The 27,756-nt window shown below is 32.8% G+C and overlaps 1 protein-coding gene across 1 annotated transcript in view; it reads right to left on the bottom strand.

The window, feature by feature from the left end:
* The window catches only part of LOC139499577 (uncharacterized), a 30,617-nt gene extending 4,687 nt beyond the window's left edge, over window positions 1-25,930 (bottom strand). The window contains exons 1-8 of the mRNA XM_071288310.1: window positions 25,881-25,930; window positions 15,189-15,398; window positions 14,007-14,549; window positions 13,369-13,475; window positions 9,596-10,049; window positions 7,727-8,499; window positions 7,219-7,249; window positions 3,611-3,879 (exon numbers count right to left, since the gene is read on the bottom strand). Coding sequence (XP_071144411.1) covers window positions 3,611-3,879; window positions 7,219-7,249; window positions 7,727-8,499; window positions 9,596-10,049; window positions 13,369-13,475; window positions 14,007-14,549; window positions 15,189-15,390 — 2,379 coding nt within the window. The 5' untranslated portion in view covers window positions 15,391-15,398; window positions 25,881-25,930. The remainder of the gene's footprint in view (window positions 1-3,610; window positions 3,880-7,218; window positions 7,250-7,726; window positions 8,500-9,595; window positions 10,050-13,368; window positions 13,476-14,006; window positions 14,550-15,188; window positions 15,399-25,880) is intronic.
* Between the last annotated feature and the right edge of the window lie 1,826 nt (window positions 25,931-27,756).

Raw genomic sequence — 27,756 nt, 5'->3', positions numbered from 1 at the left:
AGCTTAATAGCACATGATGATTTTTAAAAAGTAAGATGGAATAGTGATTTATTTATTTACATATTCGGAACATTGTTAATCAAAATTAAAACCTTGTTATATTTATGATCTGAAAAACCCTAAACCTATCAATTATGGTATACTGGGCTTTTAGTGAGACATTTGTTTTCATAAAATATTTGTACATATCTTTACTAAAATGAACTAAAGTGTTTACAAAAACTAAAAACAATTATAACATGTATAATTATTTGTTCTTAATTGTAACCCTTACAGTAACTATATTATGTAGAACAAACTGAAAACTAAAGGATAGGGAGCCACTGTGACCCACCACATATTAACTATTAACAACAAGTGAAACTGCGAGCAACTGCTCACTGATAATACCCCCGCCGAAAGTGGATAATATAAATAGTGTAAAAATATGCAAATGTTCGGTAAACAGGAAGTTGTCAAGTAATGAATCTGAAAACTCATCACACGGTATAGCTGACTTATATAAATCATGAAACCAAATTTCAGAAATACTTGTATTGTAGTTCCTGAGAAAAATGTGACGAAAATTTTCAGCTTGGCTATCATGTGTAAAATCATACAAGTGTTCGGTAAACAGGAAGTTGTCAAGTGATCAATCTGAAAACGCATCACACGGTATAGCTGACTTATATAAATCCTGAAACCAAATTTCAGAAATCATTGTATTGTAGTTCCTGAGAAAAATGTGACGAAAATTTTCAACTTGGCTATCATGTGTAAAATCATACAAGTGTTCCGTAAACAGGAAGTTGTCTAGTGATGAATCTGAAAACTCATCACACTGTATAGCTGACTTATATAAATCCTGAAACCAAATTTCAGAAATCATTGTATTGTAGTTCCTGAGAACTAGAGGCTCTCAAGAGCCTGTGTCGCTCACCTGTTACTGTATTTACTGATGTCGGCCATCTTGGGTGGTAGGCGGGGTCATTAGACACTTTTTTTAAATAGATACCCTAGTAATGATTGTGGCCAAGTTTGGTTAAATTTGGCCCATAGTTATAGAAAAGAAGATTTTTGTACAAGTTACAAAAATGACAAAAGTTGTTCAATATTGACTATAAAGTGCAATAACTCCTTAAGGGGTCCTCTAATAATTTTGATCATGTTGACTTATTTGTAGATCTTACTTTGCTGAACATTATTGCTGTTTACAGTTTATCTCTATCTATAATAGTATTCAAGATAATAACCAAAAACTGCAAAATTTCCTTAAAATTACCAATTTTAGGGCAGCAACCCAACAACGGGTTGTCAGATTCATTTGAAATTTTGAGAGGGGATAGATCTTATTCTGATGGACATTTAAATCTTGAAAGATTTGCCCTAAATATCTTAGTTTCAAAGATATAAAGCAAAAACTGCATTTTACCACTACATTGTATGTTCTAATTTTAGCCATGTCGGCCATTTTATTTTGTAGGCGGGGTCATTGGACACATTTTTTAAACTATATACCACAATGATAATTGTGGCCAAGTTTGGTTAAATTTGGCCCAGTAGTTTCAGAGAAGAAGATTTTTGTACAAGTTACAAACTAGAGGCTCTAAAGAGCCTGTGTCGCTCACCTTGGTTTATGTGAATATTAAACAATGGACAAAGATGGATTCATGACAAAATTGTGTTTTGGTGATGGTGATGTGTTTGTAGATCTTACTTCACTAAACATTCTTGCTGCTTACAATTATCTCTATCTATAACAGTACTTGAAAATCTTAAATTGTTAAAAATTGACTATGAAGGGCAATAACTCCTTAGGGGGTCAATTGACTATTTTGGTCATACTGACTAATTTTTAGTTCTTACTTTGCTGTACATTATTGCTGTTTACAGTTTATCTCTATCTATAATAATATTCAAGATAATAACAAAAAAACAGCAAAATTTCCTCAAAATAACCAATTCAGGGGCAGCAACCTAACAACCGATTATCAAATTCATCTGAAAATTCATGGGCAGATAGATCGTGACCTGATCAACAATTTTACTTCCTGTCAGATTTGCTCTTAATGCTTTGGTTTTTGAGTTATAAGCCAAAAACTGCATTTTACCCCCATGTTCTATTTTTAGCCATGGTGGCCATCTTGGTTTGTTGGTCGAGTCACTGGACACATTTTGTTAACTAGATACCCCAATGATGATTATGGCTAAGTTTGGTTAAATTTGGCCCTGTAGTTTCAGAGGAGAAGATTTTTCTAAAAGATTACTAAGATTTATGAAAAATGGTTAAAAATTGACTATAAAGGGCAATAACTCCTAAAGTGGTCAACTGACCATTTTGGTCATGTTGACTTATTTGTAGATCTTACTTTGCTGAACATTATTGCTGTTTACAGTTTATCTCTATCTATAATAATATTCAAGATAATAACCAAAAACAGCAAAATTTTCTTAAAATTACCATTTCAGGGGCAGCAACCCAACAACGGGTTGTCCGATTCATCTGAAAATTTCAGGGCAGATAGATCTTGACCTGATGAACAATTTTACCCCAAAGCAGATTTGCTCTAAATGCTTTGGTTTTTGAGTTATAAGCCAAAAACTGCATTTTACCCCTATGTTCTATTTTTAGCCATGGCGGCCATCTTGGTTGGTTGACCGGGTCACCAGACACATTTTTTAAACTAGATACCCCAATGATGATTGTGGCCAAGTTTGGTTAAATTTGGCCCAGTAGTTTCAGAGGAGAAGATTTTTGTAAAAGTTAACGACGCCGGACGACGGACGACGGACGACAGACGACGGACGCCAGACGCCAAGTGCTGAGAAAAGCTCACTTGGCCCTTTGGGCCAGGTGAGCTAAAAATGTGTTCGGTAAACAGGAAGTTGTCAAGTGATCAATCTGAAAACGCATCACACGGTATAGCTGACTTATATAAATCCTGAAACCAAATTTCAGAAATCATTGTATTGTAGTTCCTGAGAAAAATGTGACAAAAATTTTCAACTTGGCTATCATATGTAAAATCATACAAGTGTTCGCTTAACAGGAAGTTGTCAAGTGATCAATCTGAAAACGCATCACACGGTATGGCTGACATATATAAATGTTGATACCAAATTACAGAAAGGGTGGATGTGTAGTTCCTGAGAAAAATGTGACGAAAGTTTCATGGGACGGACTGACTGACGGACTGACAGACGGACAGAGGTAAAACAGTATACCACCCCCTTTTTTAAAGCGGGGGTATAACTAAATTGCGAAGAGCCTACTGATTGAAACAGAGATAGATCCCAAAGAAATGCAGATATTTTCCCAAACATCCCTTATACATCATCAAACTGCAGCTGGTTCCAGTTATTTGTAATGGATGTTCAGTCTGGTATTAGTAGTCTTTCTAAGGGTGTACTGATATGGAATAACAAGAAATCAAGAATTTATGATTTATACTATAAGTCAGAAGAGCAATAGTTAAGGAACAAAATAAGCTTAAATACTGATAAGTTTTGAAGCTCCTTTCCGAGATATTTAATTAAACAAAATGACGGGAAAAACATCTATGTTGGCACTCACACCACATCTTCCTTTATCTATATAATAATGTTTATGCAGTGTATCTAAACAAGTTACCTGACACAGTGTATGGACCGGTAAGTCCATATCTGTTAAAGCTTTTGCTATTCTGCTAAATCTTCCTGAGTATTTTTCCCGCCAGTTGACCAGTATTCTATACTTTACAATCTCAATCCGAGCATTATTAGATCTAAGTGTATCCCAATCTTGAAGAGTCATACCAAGATGTATGGCCAACTCTCGTATAGTGGTTTCGTCACATCCTGCTGCTAATCGATGAAGTTCAACGTCACTCGGTATTTGATTCAAGGCACTGTCTTGTAAACCTAGAATTGTATAAAAAAGATACATAATACTAGTAAAATTTAAGATCTTGATAGATTACTTTGTTTAACATAGTTAGGGATGAATAACCAAAGAATGTTCATTATATCTTCTGATATAATTGTACAGTTTACAAAGGATAGATGACTAAATGTATCAAAAGGCAAAATTATAAACCTAACCATTATATCAAAACTCATTGGTTGAAAAAACACCGACAAAAAGACACAAACAAGAAGCTACACAGAGCCTGTGTGACTCCTCTAGGTCTTTGTACATCTTCAGTTATGCTTACTTTGTAGATTACAATATAATTCATGATAAAATTGTTCTTTTGGTAATACCTTTTGTAACAAATTTCTGATCTTTTTCATGTTTATATTTTCTCATCACAGGCACTTATTTCAGAATTTTTTTCCCTATATACCTTAATATAACGCAAGGTACTAAAATGTCAGGCGGTGACGAAATGCCGTTATATGCCACTTTCTAGTCTGTCAACCCCATTTAAACTTGTTATATCGTAAATCTAAATTGATTTATCTTTACAATGGTGTATAACACGCCTACATTTGTTGTCGAAATTATTCGTAGCAATCCTACCCAAGTATGTCAATCGTAATAATTGTGCCAACCACTGAAAATTTGGAAATAAACGTCTCACAGTAAATGATTAATTATAAAAACTGTTTCAGAAAAAAACTGTTATCTTTTGTCTGAATAGAACTTATCCTCCAGTTAGCAATGGTTAGTAAAATTATATAAGATACCTTGAAAAAAACCCTCACAAGTGTTTTTTGTGGTATGTCTAATAAGTTCAGAGGTTCCTTTTTTTTTTTGAAAAATGTTCCCATGACATCAATGTCATTTAGACTCTCTCTTGACTTTATGTATAAAAATGAAACAAGATCAGATAACTCTGATAATCATTTAGACTTTCCCATAAAATTGACCAATCGGAAACCATGATATATAAGCAGACGTGACACGTTTATTGCCAATTCATCAGCGGTTGACAAAATTATAACAATTGACATACTTTGAAATTTCAGATTTGAAAAATAACAAATGTAAATGTTTCTCTCTATCGTCTATAGGTTTTACACATAACACAAAATAAGGTTAAAAGCCATTACGATCATCTTGGTTGATAGATGGGGTCAACGGACACATGGAACTAGATAGTATAAACATAATTTGGGCTTAGTTTGGTTAGATTTGGTTCAGTAGATTCATAAACATTTTTGAAAAAAAGATTAGAAACTTTATGTGTCAAAGCGACATGAATGGCCCCGTCTCAAAATTTAAAAGATCTGCAATTTCAATAACACATAAGGACACAAACATGATGGAAGTCTCACATGTGAAAAATCAGCTCAAAATCTAGAGGCGTATAGAAAAAAAGTCTGTAAAACTGTGATTTTCAACAATTTTCAAAGTTGTTAACCCTTCATTTTGGCAAAAATTAGTGGAGCAAAACGAAATTTAAACTTAATCTGCAACTCATAATAGTAAGCTCACATACAAAAAAAAGCCCAATATATGTTAGCATTACGTATTACGCAATTTTTAAAAAAAAAATCAAATTTAAAAGCCCAAAATTACAGCAATAAAGGGCTGCGCTTTAGCGCATGATACGCCCGTTGCTCTTTTAACTTGTCTTTTATGCTTTAAATGAATTTATATGATCAACTAGAAATATATATACAAATCAAAAGGATGTTACATTAATATATTCACCAAAGTTTCATAAAATCCCCCTTTTTTAAGTATAAAAATTCATTACTTAAGAAAACGTAAAATCTAAAATTTATAAAAATGGAAAGGGAGCTTATGTCAATAGATATAAACAATTTATCAAAGTTTCATGGACATTGGTGAAAGCCTTTTTGAGTTATTGTCCGAAGTGTTGAAAATCCCCCCTTTTTTAAGAATAAAGCCCCATAAATCCAAAACTTAAAATCTGAAATTTATAAAAATTGAAAGGGAGCTTAAATCAATAGATATAAACAATTCACCAAAGTTTCAAGGACATTGGTGAAAGCATTTTTGAGTTATTGTCCGAAGTGTTGAAAACCCCCCTTTTTTTATGAATAAAGCCCCATAAATCCAAAACTTTAAATCTGAAATTTATAAAAATTGAAAGGGAGCTTACATCAAAAGATATAAACAATTCACCAAAGTTTCATGGACATTGGTGAAAGCCTTTTTGAGTTATTGTCCGAAGTGTTGAAAATCCCCCTTTTTTTTATGAATAAAGCCCCATAAATCCAAAACTTAAAATCTGAAATTTATAAAAATTGAAAGGGAGCTTACATCAATAGATATAAACAATTGACCAAAGTTTCATGGACATTGGTGAAAGCCTTTTTGAGTTATTGTCCGAAGTGTTGAAAATCCCCACTTTTTTATGAATAAAGCCCCATAAATCCAAAACTTAAAATCTGAAATAAAAAAAAAACGAAAGGGAGCTTACGTCAATAGATATAAACAATTCACTTAAGTTTCATAGAAATTGGTGAAAGTGTTTTTGAGTTATTGTCCGAAGTGTGGACGACGGATGGACGGACAACGGTATACCATAATACGTCCCGTCTAAAAGACGACGGGCGTATAAAAATTAGCCGAGTGAAACAAAACTTAAACTTGATCTGTAACTCATCATGGGTAACTCAAATCAGCCCGATATCTGAAAGCGTTTAGAAAAAAAGTTCATATAATTGTTATTTTCAACAATTTATCAAAGTACATAGCCCATAATTTCGGCAAAAATTAGCAAAGCAGAACAAAACTTAAACTTGATCTGTAACTCATCTTGATTAACTCACATGCCAAAAATGATCCCAATATCTGAAAGCGTTTAGAAAAAAGCCCATATACAACTGTGCTTTTCAACAAAAGCCCATAATTTCGGTAAAAATTAGCGTAGCGGAACGAAACTTAAAATTGATCTGTTTCTATTATTTTTTCGCCTATCTATCAGCTAAAACCAAGTGAAATGTTGTGATGTACTTAAATGCTGAACCTTTTGACAAATTAAGCAGTTCGACTTATTCATAAATCATGTTTTGCAGATATTTTAACGTTTTAATGTGACTTTTCATTTATCTACAATAAAGAAAATACTAACAAATGCATTTAAGGGGAAAACACTTCTATAAGCAATCACCTTACAACTTTATTCAGATTTGTGACAACCATTGAAAATGTGCCGTCAATCAGTTCTTTGTCGAATGTTTAAATTCATAAAAGTAAATATATTATGTTCAGATTAGCATGCAATCACTAAGTAACTTGTTTCAAGTTTTAAATCATGTGAAGCTACGTTAGAGAAATCTTACCTGGACAATGTAGTTCACACTGTTCTTTTATCTGTAAAAATAAAACATATATACATGCAATAATTTTAATCATCTATAGAATAGGAAATATTTCATTTTTCAAAATATGCACCAAATGTACTATATATCATTATCAGTTTTGGAAATCTCGACCTTGTGAAGAACACAACTCCTACACAAAAAGGGAGTAACACAATGAACAGACTCAAAACAGAGTTAACCAACTATGTACATTTGTACCATGAACACAGCCATTTGTTGTTGTACAGTCATATGGTTTTTGAGTAATAGTTAAAATATGAAAAATAGTGTATTATCTAATGATAATTAGCACGTTGATAAAAAATACCTCTTTATAGTTTTATTTACAACTACTTGTTACTACACAAGAAAAGAATTTCAAAACTGGGGTTCTGTTTTTTTAGTTTTCATCTCGTTTCTTCTTTAAATTAATTTGCAATTTGCTTACTGACCGTACTATATATATATATATATATATAATGTTTACCTTATCTTGGTTCCAAACAACCCAGTTTCCTTGTCTGTGTGTAAGTTTATGTTTGTCACAAACCCATTCACTGATCTGCAAAGCTGCCTCTTCACTAATGAAGCATTTCAATTCAAAACATGAATATTCAATATGGAAAGGTAATTGTTGGCTGTGTTTTACATTGATTGTGGATTGATAGAAATCTGAAATTCTCTCCATTGTTGTAACCAAACATTCCTTAACTACAGTGGCTATATCTGGTACTATAAGTCCAGCGGAGGTTCTATGGACTATATACAGAAGAATATTGTTGCCTTCAACGCATACTACAATATCATGTGCCTTGTCAAATGATACTACAATAAATCCTGAAAAGAGGAGCATTCTCCCTTCATACTGCTTCAAAGTCCACATGCTCAGACATGCACTGATCAGACGATTGGGCAAAGCTGGTGGTATAACAGTTCCTTTAAAAACAAATGCCAAACATATAGCTTTCTCTGGTGTACATTCTGTGTTCATGAAGCTGGTGGTATTTCTTTGTGTAACCATACAGGGAACAAAGAAGTTATCTACTGGTAACCGACTTCCTGTTGTATCATATCTCCGTTGCTCTGCCAGAATATCTAAATGAATGAGGATATCAAATATAAACTCTTTGTATCGTAAAATTGGACGGAAGTCTTTTTGTTCCCAAATCTGATAAAGGTCTTCTCGGCGTATGATACCACTTTCCGACATTCTACTGAAAATTACTTGCATTCTTCTGTTCTTTGGCCAAAACCCTTTGTCTGAAAATAAACATACAGAGATAGATCACCCACTGAGGACGGCATGATTTTTTGTCTTTTTTATATTGACTAAGGGTTGTTTTAAGATGTACACAATTTTCCTGAACATGTTACAAAAGTAGTTTAAACTCTAGAATTATCAACAACATTAACTTTAGATTCAGAAGTTATTAACAATATCTTTATGTAGATTTTCCTGAAATCACAATGATTGTTCTCCAATTTGTGTTCTTTTTTTTTTTTAAATTACAATAAGAAAAGGAGGCAATAATTTTTAACTTACAGTAAATAGATAAAGGAATAATATTGTTGATTCACCATTGTATTGTATCCATTTGTTTAACACATTTTAATCCAATACTCATCCTTGTTTTATTGTGCTTTTTGGTGTACGGTTTTAGATTTGTTTGTCAATTGAAAATGGTGACTTAAAAAAACAAATAATTGTGGCATGAACTATATTGATATTTAACAATGTTTAACACTAAGATAATACATATTGACCACGAGAAATTAATTAGGAATTGTATATTGAAAAAACGTTAAAAAAACCCAGATCCCCATTGCAAATTAACCAAAACATATTGATTATTAACCAGAAAACTAGGTTGACTACAACTTTTGATATGAATTTTCTACAAAATGATAAAAACATCTAGATGTAAAGATTATTCCAAAACAAGACCCATTAATAATCTTCTAAAGACCAAGCTTTCAGTTGAAAAAAAAACAAACAGTAAAATTAAACTGTAAATTGACAAAACATTGTTTGACTGGCTATTTGTGTTTGTTCATAAACATGCAAGTTTCAATTCTCTGTTGTCAAGTAAAGTGTATTAAACATCTGAATTACAAACAAACAAACTGACAATGAAATTCATATAGAAAAGTCAGAGGAAATATCAGTACAAAAACAAATGAAAAAGTTAAAAATACATTTTGATTTGTCAGTGTTCTTTCTGACCAAAGCATTGCTTATTTTAATACAAATTATAGTTGTTAACATCTTCTCTTTGTTTATTGTTTGATGTCAGAGATGACACCAATTACATCTTCACCATGTTCAACTATTACATAATTTACAATTTATAAATACCTGTCACAAATGATCTCATCACCTCAACCATGAACAGCGGGTTAATTATCACATAATCTCGGAGCTGACGGGTATCAAAGTAGATGATCTTCCCAAGAGAATGTTGGAAGTGAAGGAAATCATGAAGTTGTTCTAAATGCAGGACGGACACCTTGCTGATTGAATTCAATTCTTCAAGTTCTACCAATGACAAGATTTGCTTTCCTGCAGCTACCATCTCAGCAATCTCCAGTTCAAGGGGGACACAAGCGTTCGGCATCTTCTCCCCCCAACATGGATGATCGAAAGTAAGCTCTGTGATGGCTTTCTTTAGGGATTCAATTTCTTGATCATTTTTATCAGTTGCATTGACAAATATTTGTTTGTCAAGGACAAGATGATTTCGTCCCTCGTGGTCCTTAAATAATTCCTCTACTTCGCTGTACAATAGTGCACGTCTTGTTTCCACATCCTCCTGGCAAAAAAAAAATATCCTTGAATACAGATTTAGAGGCTGAATATGATGTGAAAAAATATAGTTGACGTCATACTCAATTTCTTTTTGTTTTTCTATTTAAAAGAATGTGATAGTACTTATAAACAAGAATGTGTCCCCAGTACACGAATGCCCCACTCCCACTATCATTTTCTATGTTCAGTGGACCGTGAAATTGGGGTAAACCCTCTAATTTGGCATTAAAATTAAAAAGATCATATCATAGGGAACATGTATACTAAGTTTGAAGTCGATTGGACTTCAACTTCATCAAAAACTACCTTGACCAAAAACTTAAACCTGAAGCGGGACAGACGGACGAACGAACGGACGGACGGATGGACACACAGACCAGAAAACATAATGCCCCTCTACTATCGTAGGTGGGGCATAAAAACTGTTGATACATTGTACATGTTGTATAATCAAATCGGTTTTTGTTTTAGTGTTTACAGACAGTAACCCAACAACACTGTTAACCTCTTCTTTTTTTGAATTTTGTTTCTACATGCATGTACATGTATGCAATACTGTGTATATAGTATAGTTGTCATGTATTGTTTGTGCTTATAGTCTCTCCTCCAGTACCATGAAAACATGAGGAGTGTGGCAGTTTTTCAACCCGAAAATAGGGATGACCTTTTCATTTTGAAATGATTCAAAAATAAATGGGGAATGTGATCATGGGACATAGATGATGCCAGCGCTAACATAACACATAAAGTTGTAAAGGGACATAACTGATGAATTATAAAAGTGACGTTACCCAAATTTGTACTTGATCTGATATTTGTGGTAATAAGTTTTGTTTATAAGTTTTAGAAAATTTGAGGCAATCTCAAGCTAGAGAATTGAAATGTAAATATCAGCTAGTTTTCCATTTGAAAAGGGGCATAACTCTAGAACAATAACATTGACATCCCCCAGAATTAAAAATTGATCTGTATTTTGTAGTAAGAAGCATTGTGTATAAGTGTCATAGCATTTGGTTGAGGCAAACCAAAATTAGAGAGCAGAAACGAAAAATTCATTTTTTTCATTTGTAAAGGGTCATAACTCTAGAACATTTCAATACCCAAATTTAAACTTCATTTGTGTTTTATGGTAATAAGTATTGTGTATAAGTATCATAACGCCATCACGAGTTGGTTGACCGTTATGGAATAACCGTTTCACAAATGATATCGGATATTTTTCCTTACGTCATAACTACAATCCCCTTCCCTTTCATGAATGTGACCTACCGAATTAGACTATTTACCGGATTTGTTATCACATAAGCAGCACGACGAATCTGCTTACCCTTCCGGAGCACCTGAGATCACCCCTAGTTTTTGGTGGGGTTCGTGTTGTTTATTCTTTAGTTTTCTATGTTGTGTCATGTGTTCTATTGTTTGTCTGTTTGTCTTCTTTCATTTTTAGCCATGGCGTTGTCAGTTTGTTTTAGATTTATGAGTTTGACTGTCCCTTTGGTATCTTTCGTCCCTCTTGTGTTTGAGGTAAGCTTAGGTTAAAGAACGGAGATCAATTTTGGAACGTACGTACGGGAGGGACATACAAACGGACAAGGGTAAAATTGAATGCCCCCTCCGCTACGGCGGGGGTATACAAATCATAATACACTTTATGAAATGTTCATGTCATCAAATTTATCAAAGATCATAACACAAACACACCAGTTAAGAATTGAATGCTCTTTTTTGTAAATTTATTGGGGTGTAAAAGCGTTGACCGAAGTACATTTTGTATGAAGCGCGGAAGCGCTTCATACTTAAAATGTGCGCACGGTCAACGCTTTTACAACCCTATAAAATTACAAAAAAAAGCATTCAATACTTATAATTACATTTTTACCTATATGATCATGAAAACACGCCTTTTATCAAGTTTTTATTTCATTTACCTGTGCACTTTATTGTGGGACCTCGTGTCATCATGAATGAGAAGTTTTATTGAGTGATACAACTGCTTAATTAGCCAATCAGAATAACGTATTGTAATGAAACATACATCTAATGTAATTATTGTGTTATACATTTTCTTAATGTGAATATCATACCAAAATATTTATTTACCAAATCACATTTGTACTTCTTATCGTTCACATTACTTTGGACTTTTGGAATAGAGTTATTTTTAATCACAATCTTTGCAATGTCATTTTTTAAAGACCATCCTTCTTTTAGTTTGTTATTTTCTGGAATTAAAATTGTTTTTAAAGAAGCATGCTTTTTACAAAATATACGACCATGTGTTTTTAAAAGCCATTATGTTTAGACATATGAAGTATCTGTTTAACAGGCAATGGCTGAGATATGAACATGATTATGCATGCCCGAATGAATTATGGTTAGTTCTAACCCTGAGGAAACTTTAATGTATCTCTCCTTTAATTCCTTTTGAAATCATGATTTGAATGGGAACATATTTAAACTAGTATACTACCCTTCAAATGTGAGGTATAAAACAATTCTATTATAAACTATTACTTATTTTCTAGATCACCAAATAAGGTCTTATATTGGTATATTAGCCTTATAGGTAACAATCAACAAGATCAAATGAATGTTGTATAAAAGACCTATTTGTATCTCTTTCACTTGCCACATAGATGCCAACCCCCTTTTGACACAATCAGTAACAAACTATCAAATTTTCCGTATTTTTGAAAAGTTTTCAGTAATCATTTATAAACGTGCATTTACCAATAAAAATTACTGACGAGTGGTTGCAAAGTGATGTGCACTAAAATTTGTCGTTTAACATGTTGTCTGTAGTATGTATTCCATTCATTAATTGTTCAGATGTTCTCGACTCGTACATTTTCGTTTTGTCAAGGAGAAGTAGAGAAAGGGGGAAAGCTCCTTCATAAAATGCAAGTTTGCATCTTCGGAAGTCAGTTAGTTACTCAACAATAGGTTGATAACTCCCGAGAAACCGGAAGCATTACATTGGCGTTTTCTAAATACCGGACCAGGACGGAAAAGTAATGATACAAATCCGCGTTTTACAAAATTGAACGGCAATGATTGGTAATCCGTAACTATTCGACTTTGACCGTAACAGCGTAGTTTTTATAGCAAAATCGGAAAAACTACGCAAAAATCGTAATGGTTGGCATCTATGTTGCCACTGGTACCTTGTGGTTAGCTACAAACAAGATCTAATTATTTCCTGTATAAAAAAATTTTTAATAGATACTTTTCACTTACCACTTGTGGCTTTTTTTTATGGGAAGCAACAAACAAGATCTTAGGGATGTCTTTAAATGAGACGTAATTTTATCTTTGCTACTTACCACTGGTACCTTGTCCTTATGGGTGGCAACAAACAATATCTTAGGGATACCAGCAAACACCACCTTACAATAGGTCAGGATTGAGTTTACCCAGTGCAGTAGAAAGACTGAAATAAGAATAGAGTATAATATGTGTTTTAAAAGGGGTATGAAAATATTCGTTTTGAAAACTTTACCCTTGGCAAATAAAACTAGATTCTTCTTGTCCAGAACAAAAATTACTTGCCCTGAATTTCTCGATAAATGTTGAAGTATTTTACTGTATGATTCTTAAAACTGTTTTGTGTTACATTTTCTCATGGTTGTGTCCTGTTATATATGTCTTGCTAGCATGTACATTTTTTGTATCACACTGTACGGAGTGTGATTCAAAAAAGTGAAATGAAAATCTGCGTTAATTTGATTGGCCTATCCAGCATCCCGTGACAATATAACGGCATTTAAATTTGTTATTTTTTAGGTCAATGATGACTTTCAAAGGTTAAGACGACATACAAATAAGTTAGACTTTTGATCATCAAGATAAGAATGTTTCTTCGGACTATTGGTTTCTAATTGTCATTATGCAAGCTATGTTTATTTTTGAATGAAGTATGTTCAGTTATATAAATTTTACAATTCTAATTGATATAAATTACCTGCTGGGGTTGGTGTCATATGCTGCCCTGGAAAACACAGTACATCAGGTATTTCTTCATTCAATCCTTTACTTCCATCAAAAACTACTAGAAACAAAGCTCTGAAAGTCATGAATGTCTGGTGTGTTGTATAATAGACATACTGTCCACCAAAGTCCCAGAAGATGAGCCTGCCAACTTTCATCTTATATTTCCCAGTTTTTAGGACTTTCTCCATTCTCTTTCTTATTTCCTTTTTGGTCATTTTTGTTTTTATTTTCTTCTTTATTTGCTGTTTTTTAGACTCACTAGATGAAGTCTGTGGGGACACATATTGAGCTGCTTGTGGCTGTGAAGAAGGTTCATCTGATAGGGTAACAGGAGAATATGGTGACTTGGAAGCATCTGACTTCTGAGAATTAGTATCTTCTTTATTTTGACTATCACCAGGTTTTGCAACTGATTCCTGTTTTTCTGGTGTTTTTGTTTCACGTTGACTCTCATCTTCTTCTATGGAGGTCATTAACACCTTATTGTACACAACATCCAAGGCATTATAGGTTGCTGTATAAAGAGATAACAAAATACTGATGTTATCTACTTAATACACAGAATAAATAAACTTTGAAATGAACTTTACTCTGTCTATATCAAAATGACATACTGGTAGTCATCAAAAGTGACTTCAAACCAACTTTAGCATTAAAAGTAAGAGTTGATCATTGAACCATGAAAAATAAGGTTAATGGATTAAAAACCTGTCAACGATGAGAATGACATAACCAGGAAACATTATGAAATAAAACGTGGCATGATTGTAGATGAGACAACTTTCAACAAAGTCCCATCGACAAGGTTTAAAACAATTACATGTAAGTGTATGGCCTTCAACATTGACCACACCCCTATATATGGACGGACAAATAGATACACATACAGAAAAGCATAATGCCGCTAGGTTGGGCATTAACTAGCATCAGCCAAATTAGTTACAACACAATTAGTGTTGAACAGAAAAAAACCCAGATAGCAACCAGCAACAACCACTGAATTGCAGACAGGCACACACATAATCTAGAGTTAAGGTTGACTAAACATGTTCATTTCTTTACACACTAAATATTGCCTACCTCAGCTCCTTAAAAACAGTAGAAAAACAATAAATTTTAATCCATATATATATATATTGATGTTTATTCTTACCAGGATCTATCATAATCCAACTTCTGGTCTCAATATCGAGTCCACAGCGACCTTCAACGAGGGAAATGCCATCAGTCGCATGTCGCCCTTCTGGAACATTATCCCCAACTAAAAGCTTGACTAGACTTGATTTTCCAACGGCGAACTGGCCGGTTACCATGCAGCGCATGTCAAATGATTCGTAGCTTCCTCTGCCAAACATAGAAGACTCTGAAAATATAAATGTCAAAACTGTCTATTATCAATGTATGGCTAATGATATTTACGAAATCTGTGCTACACCTTAGGAATAGTGACTATAAATAGTAATATTTATGACAAGCTATTTTACTTTTTAATAACACTTCAAAATTTGATAAGATATACCAAAATAGTTCATAAAATATTTAACAATAAGATATCTTATAAATCATATACGGTAACTTATAATATATATTATAAATCATAAAATCATATAAGATATCTTATGAATTATATAATATATCTTATAGATTATATAAGATATCTTATGAATTATATAAGATATCTTAAATTATATAAGATATCTTATGAATTATAATATATCTTATAAATTATATATAAGATATCGTATAAATTTTATAAGATTTCTTATAAATGATATAAGATACATGTATCTTATAAATTATATAAGATATCTTATAAATTACATGAGATATGTTATAAATTATATAAGATGTAAGATGTCATGTGTATGTTTTATAAGCTACAATGTTTTACAACAATGAACTTCTGACGAGGACAATACGTTATATATATTGACCTCTTATGAGTGTATTAACGGAGGACGAAGTCCGAAGGTCAATGCATTCTGATAGATCAATATACAATGTATATACTTTTTAAATGATATGAGCAAATTAGCCCTAATACAAATACATCGTCATGTTAAATACTGAAAACGTTCCACTATCGATATAAATCAAGAGTTCATATTGCTTTTCTTACAAGACCAATACGGACAAAAACAGGACCAATACGGATAAAAGCCGTGTTGGCCCATGGGTTAATACGGGACATTCACTTCCGGTTTAAATTTTCTTACACCATTACTTAACTTAAGGAGTAATATAAAAAGGTTAAATGATGTTCAATATTTTGTAACCGTTTGAAGTCTTGAAACGGGAATAATTTACAGCCTTTCCGAGAAGGACTTCTGATTATCGACACTTGCATCTCTGTTAATTATTCATCCGAAACAGACGAAGAATAGTTAAACTGTCGGATTTATTTTTCCCAGCAACTTTATATTTGAAAAGAACAAAAATCATGGACGTAAAAGCGTAAAAACAAGTTCAGATATGCAAATAAGGTAAGTTTCCTATTTTATTTGTATTAAAAGAATATAAATTAGTTATTAAAAGTGTTATGAACTTGCTGTGTCTTAATTGTCCCTATTATAGATTCTCAATCAAGTATATTGGCCCTCGACTCAAGTTTCGGGTCAAATACAGCTAACCTCGAATCTACAGGGCCAATAAAGAAACAGCAATTTAATAACAACATAGTATTAGAAGAATGAAAGTTCTTGATTTGTACATTACATATGTATATAATGAATATATAAAATGGACTTCAAATTTCTTTCTATATATTTTAAATAGCATTTTGCAAGATTTTAACATGACATTGAAATATCAATAAATAAGATGAATTTTTTTTATTGTATTTCGGACAGTAACCCTACAGCGGTTGGTCCAAGTGTTCTAAAAGTTCATCACTGATAGATTTTGTTCTATTATTCACTGTATCTCCATGTCACGTTTGTACTAACTGCTAATTTTTTTTTATAAAACAAAATAACTGCATGTCACCCTTATGTTCTATTTTAGCCATGATGGCCATGAATGTTAGTGGATCAAAACTTTGGTTACAATTTTTTTAATAAACTTCAGAAGATTATGGCCTAGTAGTTTCAGAGGAGTAGATTTATAAATGTTATAATTAAGTTACATGATGAATAAATTTTGTCAAATTGTCCTTGAAGGGCCAATTTACAATTTTTGTCATTTCAACGTTTAAGAAAATCTTACTTTGCTGAATATTTTCGCTGTTTACAGTTTATCTTTATCTTCAATAATATTCAAGATGATAACCAACAAGAATGTGTCCCCAGTACACAAATGCCCCACTCGCACTATCATTTTCTATGTTCATTGGACCGTGAAATTGGGGTAAACCCTCTAATTTGGCATTAAAATTAAAAAGATCATATCATAGGGAACATGTATACTAAGTTTGAAGTCGATTGGACTTCAACTTCATCAAAAACTACCTTGACCAAAAACTTTAACCTGAAGCGGGACAGACGGACGAACGAACGGACGGACGGACGAACGAACAGACGAACGAACAGACAGACGAACGAACGGACGCACAGACCAGAAAACATAATGCCCCTCTACTATCGTAGGTGGTAGTGGGGCATAAAAACAGCAAAATATCCTTAAAATTACCAATTTAGTGACAACAACCAAACAATGTAATGTTCGGTTCGTCTGAATATACATGTATTTAAGGACTGATGCAACTTGACCTATTTAACAATATAACCCCATGTCAGATTTACTCTATATGCTTAAGTTTTTGAGATGTAGGCCAAAAACTGCATTTGACCCCCATGATCTATTTTTGGCCATAGCGGCCTTGTCTGTTGATTGATCTAAACACAGATACAATCTATAAACTAGATACCTTTAGGAACATCCAGTTAAAGTTTAGAAGTATTATGCCCAGTAGTTTCGGAGAAGAATATTTTTAAATGTTAGCAAACATGATGAGCAAATTAAGCAAAATTGTCTTTAAAGGGCAATAACTCCTTAAGGTGTCAATTGAGAATTTTGGTTATAGTAACTTTTTTGTAGATCTTACTTTGCTGAACATATTCGCTACAGTTTATCTCTATCTAGAATTATATTCAAGATAAACAAAAAATCCAACAATGGGTTTTTCAGTTCGACTTCAAGTTTCAGTGCTGATAGATTTTGACTTATTGAACATGTTCACCCCATGTCAGATTTACTATAAATGTTTTTATTTTTGAAAAAAATATAAGTCAAAAACTGCATATGATACCTATGTTCTATTTTTATTCATATCAGCCATGTTTGCAGATGGATCATCAAAACTTTGGATAGGATTTATATATAGTTAGACCCTTAACAAAAATTCAGTTAAAGTTTGAAAGCATTCTGCTCAGTAGTGTCAAAGAAGAAGATTACTGAAATAGTTTACGAGGACGATGACGACAACGACAGATGCCAAGTGATGGCATAAGCTCGCATGGGTACTTTGGCACCGGAGATCTAAAAAGGATAAGGATTGTCTGCGTATCCTCTAATAAAGAAGTGAGCCATATGCGCCTGATACGCCCATCGTCTTGTGTGTAAGTTTTATGCAATAATTATAAATAGTTTCTGAAATACAGCACGACATGTAAAAAACGACTGCTTTTAACAAACTAGAGGCTCTAAAAAGCCTGTGTCGCTCACCTTGGTCTATGTGAATATTAAACAAAGGACACAGATGGATTCATGACAAAATTGTGTTTTGGTGATGGTGATCTAACTTAACTAAACATTCTTGCTGCTTACAATTATCTCAATCTATAATGAATTTGGACCATAGGCGAGTGACTTTAACCATGAAAATAAATTGTTAATGCACCTACCTACCTATTCTGAGGAAGTCTAGTTGTAACTAGAATCGTTGCGTATTAATGGATTTTTTTTCTTCAAAATTATTCTTATTTGCTGAATTAATGCATTTAAACAATTGCAATGAACAGCGCAATTTAATCAATCATGAAGTAAAGTTTTATAGTTTGTTTCCTGGTTTTTTAATTCTTTGAAATTTCAATTTTCATCAATTAATTTTCTATTTATTTTTGTCTAGATTGTCAATTTCTTTTTTTATGGTTCACATTAAATAAACATAAGGGTTTTTCACTACATCAATAATTATAATGAAGCTACAAATCAAACAATTAGAAAAGTCGAAAGATGTTCATTTCAGTCGGGTAGTTTCAATGCAGATTGCAATCTCTTAGTTTCGCCACCTTTATTTCAAGCAATAGTAAGATTCGTGCACATATTTTTTTACTTTGAATTTTTCAGATTCTTAAGAATTTGTTTATTATAAATCTTATTTTGACCACATACAATGTTTAAATTGCAAGAAATGCTTAAAAGCTGTTTTTCGCAGATGGGGTATTTGGGGCAACTGTATGAGTTGTTTTGATTTGCTGTTTGATTAGAAGAAAGCATAATTTTAGGAAATTTATGATGTCAAAAAATTCTTTGATAGTCATTACAGGGTTTTACTTAGTTTAAAATTATTAGCAGTTGCATCAGAAAGAAAAATTCGTGTTTTTGCACATTTTATTAACTTTTACTCGAATTTCAGGAAACATGTGCTGTCTATCAAAAACACGCTTTAAATATATAAAAATGCATTTGATTAATGACTGTTAATCGCTCTGCTAAAAGTTTAAATTGTTTGCATAATTATGTGAATTAAGTATATAAAAGTCATATTATGCAATCAAGCTGAAATCTTAGACAATATGCCCTTATTCGTCCTTAGCCTTTGATCTTGATTTGACGGAAATTGCACCGTACGATTTTTTTACGACCGGGCAAAACAGAAAGTACAGATTATTAGCTTTCGAATGATATATAATACAGCCGTGTGTTAGGTGGGTGCATTAAAGTCGTTAACTAAGCGTCTTTTTGAAATAAGTCACTCGCCTACAGTAGTTTCAGTGGAAATTGTTAGTGAAAATCTACAAATTTTATGAAAATTGTTAAAAATTGACTAGGAAGGGCAATAACTCCTTAGGGGGTCAATTGACCATTTTTTTAATGTTGACTTATTTTTAGGTCTTACTTTGCTGTACATTATTGCTGTTTACAGTTTATCTCTATCTATAATAATATTCAAGATAATAACAAAAAACAGCAAAATTTCCTTAAAATTACAGATTCAGGGGCAGCAACCTAACAACGGGTTATATGATTCATCTGAAAATTCCAGGGCAGATAGATTTTGACCTGATCAACAATTTCACTTCATGTCAGATTTGCTTTAAATACTTTGGTTTTTGAGTTATAAGCCAAAAACTGCATTTTACCCCTATGTTTTATTTTTAGTCATGGCAGCCATCTTGGTTGGTTGGCCAGGTCACCGGACACATCTTTTAAACTAGATACCCTAATGATGATTGTGGCCAAGTTTGGTTTAATTTGGCCCAGTAGTTTCAGAGAAGAAGATTTTTGTAAAAGTTAACGATGACTAACGACGACGAACGACGGACGCCAAGTGATGAGAAAAGCTCACTTGCAAAGGGCCTGGTGAGCTAAAAAATATATGACTCTAAAATAAAATTTTGAATCAAACCAAAACATACACAGATTTGTATATTAAATAACCAAGGATTTGTATAGTAAGAAGGATTGGAATCTCGCGGTTTATCGTAATCTCTTCCGCGGCGAGACTTCGGTACTCGCCACTATTACTACTACTACTACTCGTCACTTACGATATCGGAACGTGATTTTTTTTGTACACACACGACATGCATCGAGTTGTGTTCTTATTTTTGTCACGTATAGACAATGTTGTAATGGTTAAGGACTGTATTCATTCTTTTAAAATGTAATTATTATTGATTTTCACTGAAGTTTCAATTGACGAAAAAGCATAATTTAACTGTTTTATTTGATGGAAGGTGTATAACAACAGTTTTGTATGTCAACTTCTGTAATTTTTTATTTTCAGTCAATTGTCAAAGAAATTCAAAAAAAAATCTTTTTCTTGTAAATTATGTCATTATAGCTATACATGCGAATTTGCATCTTCGGAAACCATCAATCTCGGGAAACAGGTGCAAACCAATTTTTGTGGCAAAAAAGAACTGACCACACATTTCAGGACGAATTTATACTGCATTGCGTTGTATACATATATGTCAGTGGCTAGTCATTATCATAAGTTTGGAACAAGTACTGTTGAAGAGGGAGCCCACTGGTAAACCCTATAAAACTGCCTCTGCATGTTACTGTAGCCGGTTTCAATCATCATAAACATATAGGCATAATTTTAAAGAAACGTTAGCCAGTGTGTTATAAATTATCAATGCAAGCAAATTTTTAATTACTAATAACATTACATCTGGCGGATCTAGAAATTTACATAAATGGAGGCCCACTGACTACCTAAGGGGGGGCCGCTCCAGTCACGCTTCAGTGATTTCCTATATTAAACAACCAAATTTTTTCTGAAAAAGGGTGGCCCGGGCCCCCTAAATCCGCCTCTGGGTACGTAACAGCAGTTTACATCAAGTATTAAAACAAAAGCAATACTTTTCTGTCTGTAACTTTCATGCTTTCTAGGTCTAGACTGTAGCGTCAATAAATGTCTTTGTAAACATAACTAAAATGTTTATTGTCTAACAGAAGATACTTTTTGTACAATTTTGCCTGGTATCAATTGACTTTATAGCGCACAATTACTAATATACATGTACAACACTGACTTTTGTCTATCAAGGATAGATTGAATAATGGCTTACCGGTACTTCAACATCATTTGATCTTTGGTAAACTGAACTGTCTCATTCGATTGACAATCATACCACATCTCTTTACTCTTAGGTCTTAACTTCAAATTTGGTATAAAAACTATTTTTACAATAAATGACTTTGTTAACATGTACATGATAACTATAAAATGGTTATTGTCTAACAGAAGATACTTTTTGTACAATTTTGCCCTTTACATGAATTGACTTTATAGCTCACAGTTACGAATATACATGTAGAACGATTTTTATAGATTAAATAATTGCTTACATCAACATCATTTGTTTCTTTGGTGAACTGAGCTGTCTCATTCGATTGGCAATCATACCAGATTCTGCATCTCTTTACTGTTATGTCTTATTAATAATTTTAAATTTGGTACAAAAACTATTTTTTGTGCATGTATTATGTATGGGCTGTTGGTTTCATGTGATTATATTTAACGACCTGCTATGCTGCATGGGTTTTGTTGATGGTGGATGACATACATTCATTAATTCAATCATTGTACATGTAGACTACTAGTTTTTAAAATCTTCATTTGATATTGGATGGATAGTTGTCTTATTTCAATCATATCCCATGTCTCCTTGCTTATTTTACTACACATACATGTACATCGTCAATATACATAGTACACTCAACACCAAGCAGATTTGAAGTATTAAATAAATCTGGCATGTAATGGAATTTAAAAAAAGATTTTCAATGATTTATTTTTTTTATGTTAAAATATAGAAATAATACAATTTAACCCAGGTATCACTTGATCATCTATCAAGTCACTATCAAAGTTCCCTACACACAAAGCGTAGCTTTCACGTGTTGGTATAAGAGATTGAATGTTAATGATCCAATGAAACATTGTTGGTATATCCTCCATAAATGATATTCAGAGGAACATTCTGGTCAAAAGTGGCATTCAGTTGTACCGATACACTTGTATTTCTATTTCTATTTGAAGGCATGCCATATATATATATAAGTCCACATGATTAGTGCATGAATGGTCAAATGCTGTTGGCACACAACTGCTTAGACTTTTTTGGGGACTTGAATCCTTGTGCCTAGACTTTTCTTCTCAGCATTCACCAGTTTGAGCATTTTGGAAAATACTGAAAAAAAGGTGTAATATAGTTACATGTGGCAATAAAAATACAATAGCATATGGCTTAAACAATTCCAATATCAAATATGTCCTTAACAATAGCAATACTACCTCAAGATCTTTGGTCTAACAATTATATTTGCAAAATTTATGTTGGATTTCTATGGGTTTATGCAAATTTAGGAATAATTTATATTTGTAGCAATGTTTCTATTGTTTTAAAATAAAATATTATGCAATATTGTAGGATCAAAAGATGTCGCAAAAAAAAAAAAAATCAAAAATAACAATAAAAGGAATAAATAGATATTTTGGATATTAAACAGAATATCCTTTATATATTATATATATAAAACTCTAACTGGACTTGACTGAAGTATAGTTATGAGCAGTTCGGTCTACAAAAGATAAAGCTCAGGTACATTTGTAATGCACAGGTTTAAAAAATTGACGTCTTGCTATTTTAATTATTTGCTTTGACGCCGTTGCAGGAAAAAATCTTGCAAGGCTATTTTGATTTTTGCTTTGACACCGTTGCAGGAAAACATCTTTCATTGTTTGATTTGAAGTTGTTGCAGGAAAACATTATTTAGCCTAGCAAAATGTCAGATAGAGAAGGGGGTAAATAATAATAACATGCATAATAAAGGGGGGGGCAGTGATTTATAATGAAGACAAAAACAGCACTACCTATACATCATTAAAGGCATTAAAGTAGATGGGCTGTGTTGGTGTATTATTTTGATGTCAGTAAAAATGTACATTCATGCATTTGTACAGTTGTACACTATGTACTTTCACAATATCATGATGCTGGTTAACATTGGGCTGAACATTTGAAAAGATTACCATCCATGCATTGTCCCTTTCCACATCGGCAAAGGCAAATCTATAGAGTTATCTATGGAACATGGCTAGTTAAAATTGATGTAAAACTATTTCAAAACACATGGTTTAACGATTTCACTTCAATATATTAACAGGAAGGAAGTATCAGATTATTATGACAACTGGATCCCCTCCCAATTTAGGCCTGGTAAATTGCGATTCATCTGAGAACCACATTGATTTTTAAAGACAAAAAAGTATCACAATTCCCTTATTTAGCGGTTTGAGATTTCTTCAATACACTTTATCACCAATGTTTTACGTTTGTAAACATGTTTGAACATTAATCTAGGCCAATTGAAGAACTTTATTCATTTTTCCCAAGCCACCCCCATTTTCGTTCCAGAACGCCATTTTTGTTGTAATCAACTCAAAGAAACGTAAAAAAATAGGAAAACTAATGCATCAATCACTACGAAATTTACTCAATACACGAAGAAATCATATATCTATTAGAAAATATAAATTTTAACACTCATCTCCGTTTTTTGAGGAAGGAGTATAAAAATAGAAAATGATGTTAGGACCGCCCAATAGGCGTGATAGGGTGAGGTCACTTCGGTCAATATGCAAATTCATTCTATGGAGCCGTGTATTCTTACTGCGATCGTAAAAGTTAATTCATAACACCAGAACCATTTTAAACTTCTTATTTCAAGCATAATATTTGATAAATATAGATTGTAGATACTTACATATCGATGTCTATTTGTTTAGGTGATGCAAATGTCAGCCATTAATCAGAGCTAGTTTAGCATTTTCCAGATGCATCACGGGTAATCTCACAAAATCTCGCGCCGCAGAAGATATTATACTACAGTCTATGCAAAAGCCCACGAGATTCCAATCCTTCTTACTATACAAATCCTTGAAATAACTAATAAGTGTGTAAAGTTTTAAGCAATAATCATGAATCGGTTTTGAGAGACGGGGGCGACATGTTATTACCCCTCCCCCTGTTCCAAAATAATCGTAATTGTTTTTAAGATACGGGGCGACATGTAAAAAACCCTCCCCCCCTTTTTTTTTTTACAAAATCCTCAATATCTCAAAAAAAAACTTTGAATCATCATCAAAAGGTATACAGATCTTTAGATCAATATAACTAAGAACTGTGTAAAGTTTTAAGCAATAATCATAAATTATTTTTGAGATACAGTGCGACATAATAAAATACACCCCTATTTTAGTTACAAAGTCCCGTCACTCAAAAAGTTTTTACAGTTCTTTCGACCAACAATATTAAGTTTCATGAAATTTGGATAAGTAGTTCTCAGGTTTCGGTTCGACATGTTTACGCCTGACAGAGATACGGACGGACAGACAGATGGACGGTCGGAAGGGACAACAATATACAATTATACGTTCTGTCTTAGATTGGCGTATAAAAACTGCAACAAATCTTCCTCGAGAAAAAATACACCCGCTTGTAAATTCAGATTCAGCAATTTTTCAATTTCTAAAAAGATATCAACTCGAAAATGGTGATCCAATATTGGCACATGGTCTGTGTTTTTTAGTAACAAATGTGTATAAAGTGGTCGAGGAACACTTTATTGAAGAAAACAAAATAATTTTGGGACATAGGGACACCTGTAGACAATAAGGGTAAACGTTTGTCCTCCAAATGATCATAACTGATTTCGAAACTTGTTCGATTCATTGTTGATATAAAGGAATTTCATAGATTAATTATTAGAACTGCACATGCTAACATAGTAATTTCTATAAAATACATATTTCCAAGGGGCATTACTTTTGAAAATAGATGATATGCATTGATTTTTCATGCAGAAAAACACAGTTTTATCTAAATTGCCAAAAATGTGGAAATAATTGTACACATGGAAGTGCTTACAAGACCGAACAGTTTTAACTGATTCCCTGGTATTCTACATATAACTAAACAAAATCAATAACCCAACTTTTCTGAACATATTCCAGTCTATTTATAATAACTTTATAACAATGTCCTCTGACCTAGTGACATTAAATTGAATAGGGATCTACCTCGCATCATATTTACATAGATATTGTGTTCATAAGTAACACTAAATATGTAATGTGTCAAATCTTATAATGAAATAAAGAAAATACCTTTCGTCCTTAGAACAGCAGTCTGAAATAAAGAGGAAAATGTATTGAGTGTATATCACCAAACTTGTAAGAGTATTAAAGTTTAAAACATAAACACCCACAACGTAGTATGTAATGGAAAACAAATAGATGTTGATTAATTTATATTTGGTGTCAAATGCCACTTTCTGCTATTGGCTCGTTCTTATCTGTCATTTTTTATTAGTGAAGGATTAGCCAGAGTGCCTAGAAAGATCAATCAAATATGGGCAGAAAAACTAGAAGTTTGAAACCCACAAGACCATGACCACTGCTATGACAACTACTGTATACCAAATGGCAATGGTTTACCACTTTGCCCACTTGACTTTATTCAAACCATGCAAAACCAAAGGTTAACAAAACAAATCTTATTGCACCTGAAACATACCTGTCAACCTCTGAAAATGAAAAGTCAGGTCATGACCTGCATTGAGAAAAAAAATCTCAGGTCATAACGCGTACGACATTTTGCGGGCTCAATTGAAGAACAAAAATATGTTTACATATAATTTATATAGTCAATATATATATGAAACAGTTAGAACATGTATACAAGTTTATTTCAGACTATTGTTATATTCCATAGTAGCAGACTTGGCATTCTTTAAAAGAACTGCACTTGGTTTCAGTTCATAGCAATGCAAATGTGTATTCATTTTACAAGAAAGAAGAGCACACAGTGTATCCTTATTAAGATCAGCCCTACACTCTGTACCTATTTTCTTTACTAAAGAAAATGCCCTCTCACTGTCTGCATTGCTGTTTGGCAAAACCAGTAATGTTTTAGCAAGTTTTGACAAAACAAAAAATCTTGGCTTGTTTTCAACTACCACTTTGTTATTTTCAACTGAAAGGGCCCTCTTTACTATTTGGGTGGTTTTAGTTTTTCCACAGGAATAACCTGAAGCTATTTCACAGCTCAGGTAAACAGTCCTACATTTTGACTTTTGGTTACATTGAAAAAGACCGATAAAACCGAAGGTCGCATTACTTCTAAATACCGGAAACAATTCCGGTCAGAAATCCCGGTGAAACGGGTAATGTTAGAAATTCCCGGGACCCGCCGGGTAAAGAAAAACTCCCGGGTGAGAGGTGAAAATAACGGGTGTCACCCGCAAAAAACGGGTGAGTTGACAGGTATGCCTGAAATCGCTATTGTCTCTGTATTAATGTCTCCTATCCTAAACCAGAGGATGTTAAAAGAGCCAGTGTCACTCATCAACGTATATGTGCATCTTCAACATTGGACACTTTCCAACATCATAAACCTAAATAGAAATTGAGATAAAAGTCTTTTGGCTGTTGATTTTGCATTGCTTATCACATTTACTGTTTATAGTTTCTGTCTATGATCTTTAGTTTCAGCTTAAAGCACTTTAAAGGGTAAACAATTGTCATTTTAGAGTTATCACACATAGTATACTAATGCTTTCAGAAAGATTTGACTTATTTGTAGGTATTGTCTTGCTGATATTTTTTGTCTATCTTTTATACTTTTCAACATGTTCAAGATGATAAGCAAAACCCACAAACTGAAAGTATTAAAAACATCATTAAAAAGCAAGAACTCCATCATGTAGTGGACTGACAATCTACACCATTTGCCTTATTTGTAGATCTTTCTGTCTATATATTTACATGTATAAATTAATGTTTTAAGATAATTGGCAATAACCATTAAAATTGTTAAAAAAAATCATTAAAAGCAATCACTGTATTAAAAGTAGTCTGACACGGGTTTGGTTCTTCTCACATATTTCATGATGGTATTATACTAAACCTAGAACAGAAAGGATTGTGCCTGATATACATATGATGAACACAAAATATTCCAATCAGTTAAATTACGGTCTGG

This window comes from Mytilus edulis, chromosome 12 (genome assembly GCF_963676685.1).
Source record: "Mytilus edulis chromosome 12, xbMytEdul2.2, whole genome shotgun sequence".
Lineage (NCBI taxonomy): Eukaryota > Metazoa > Mollusca > Bivalvia > Mytilida > Mytilidae > Mytilus > Mytilus edulis.
The sequence above is the reverse complement of the archived record's forward strand: the minus strand, read 5'-3'. Positions and strand labels throughout refer to the sequence as shown.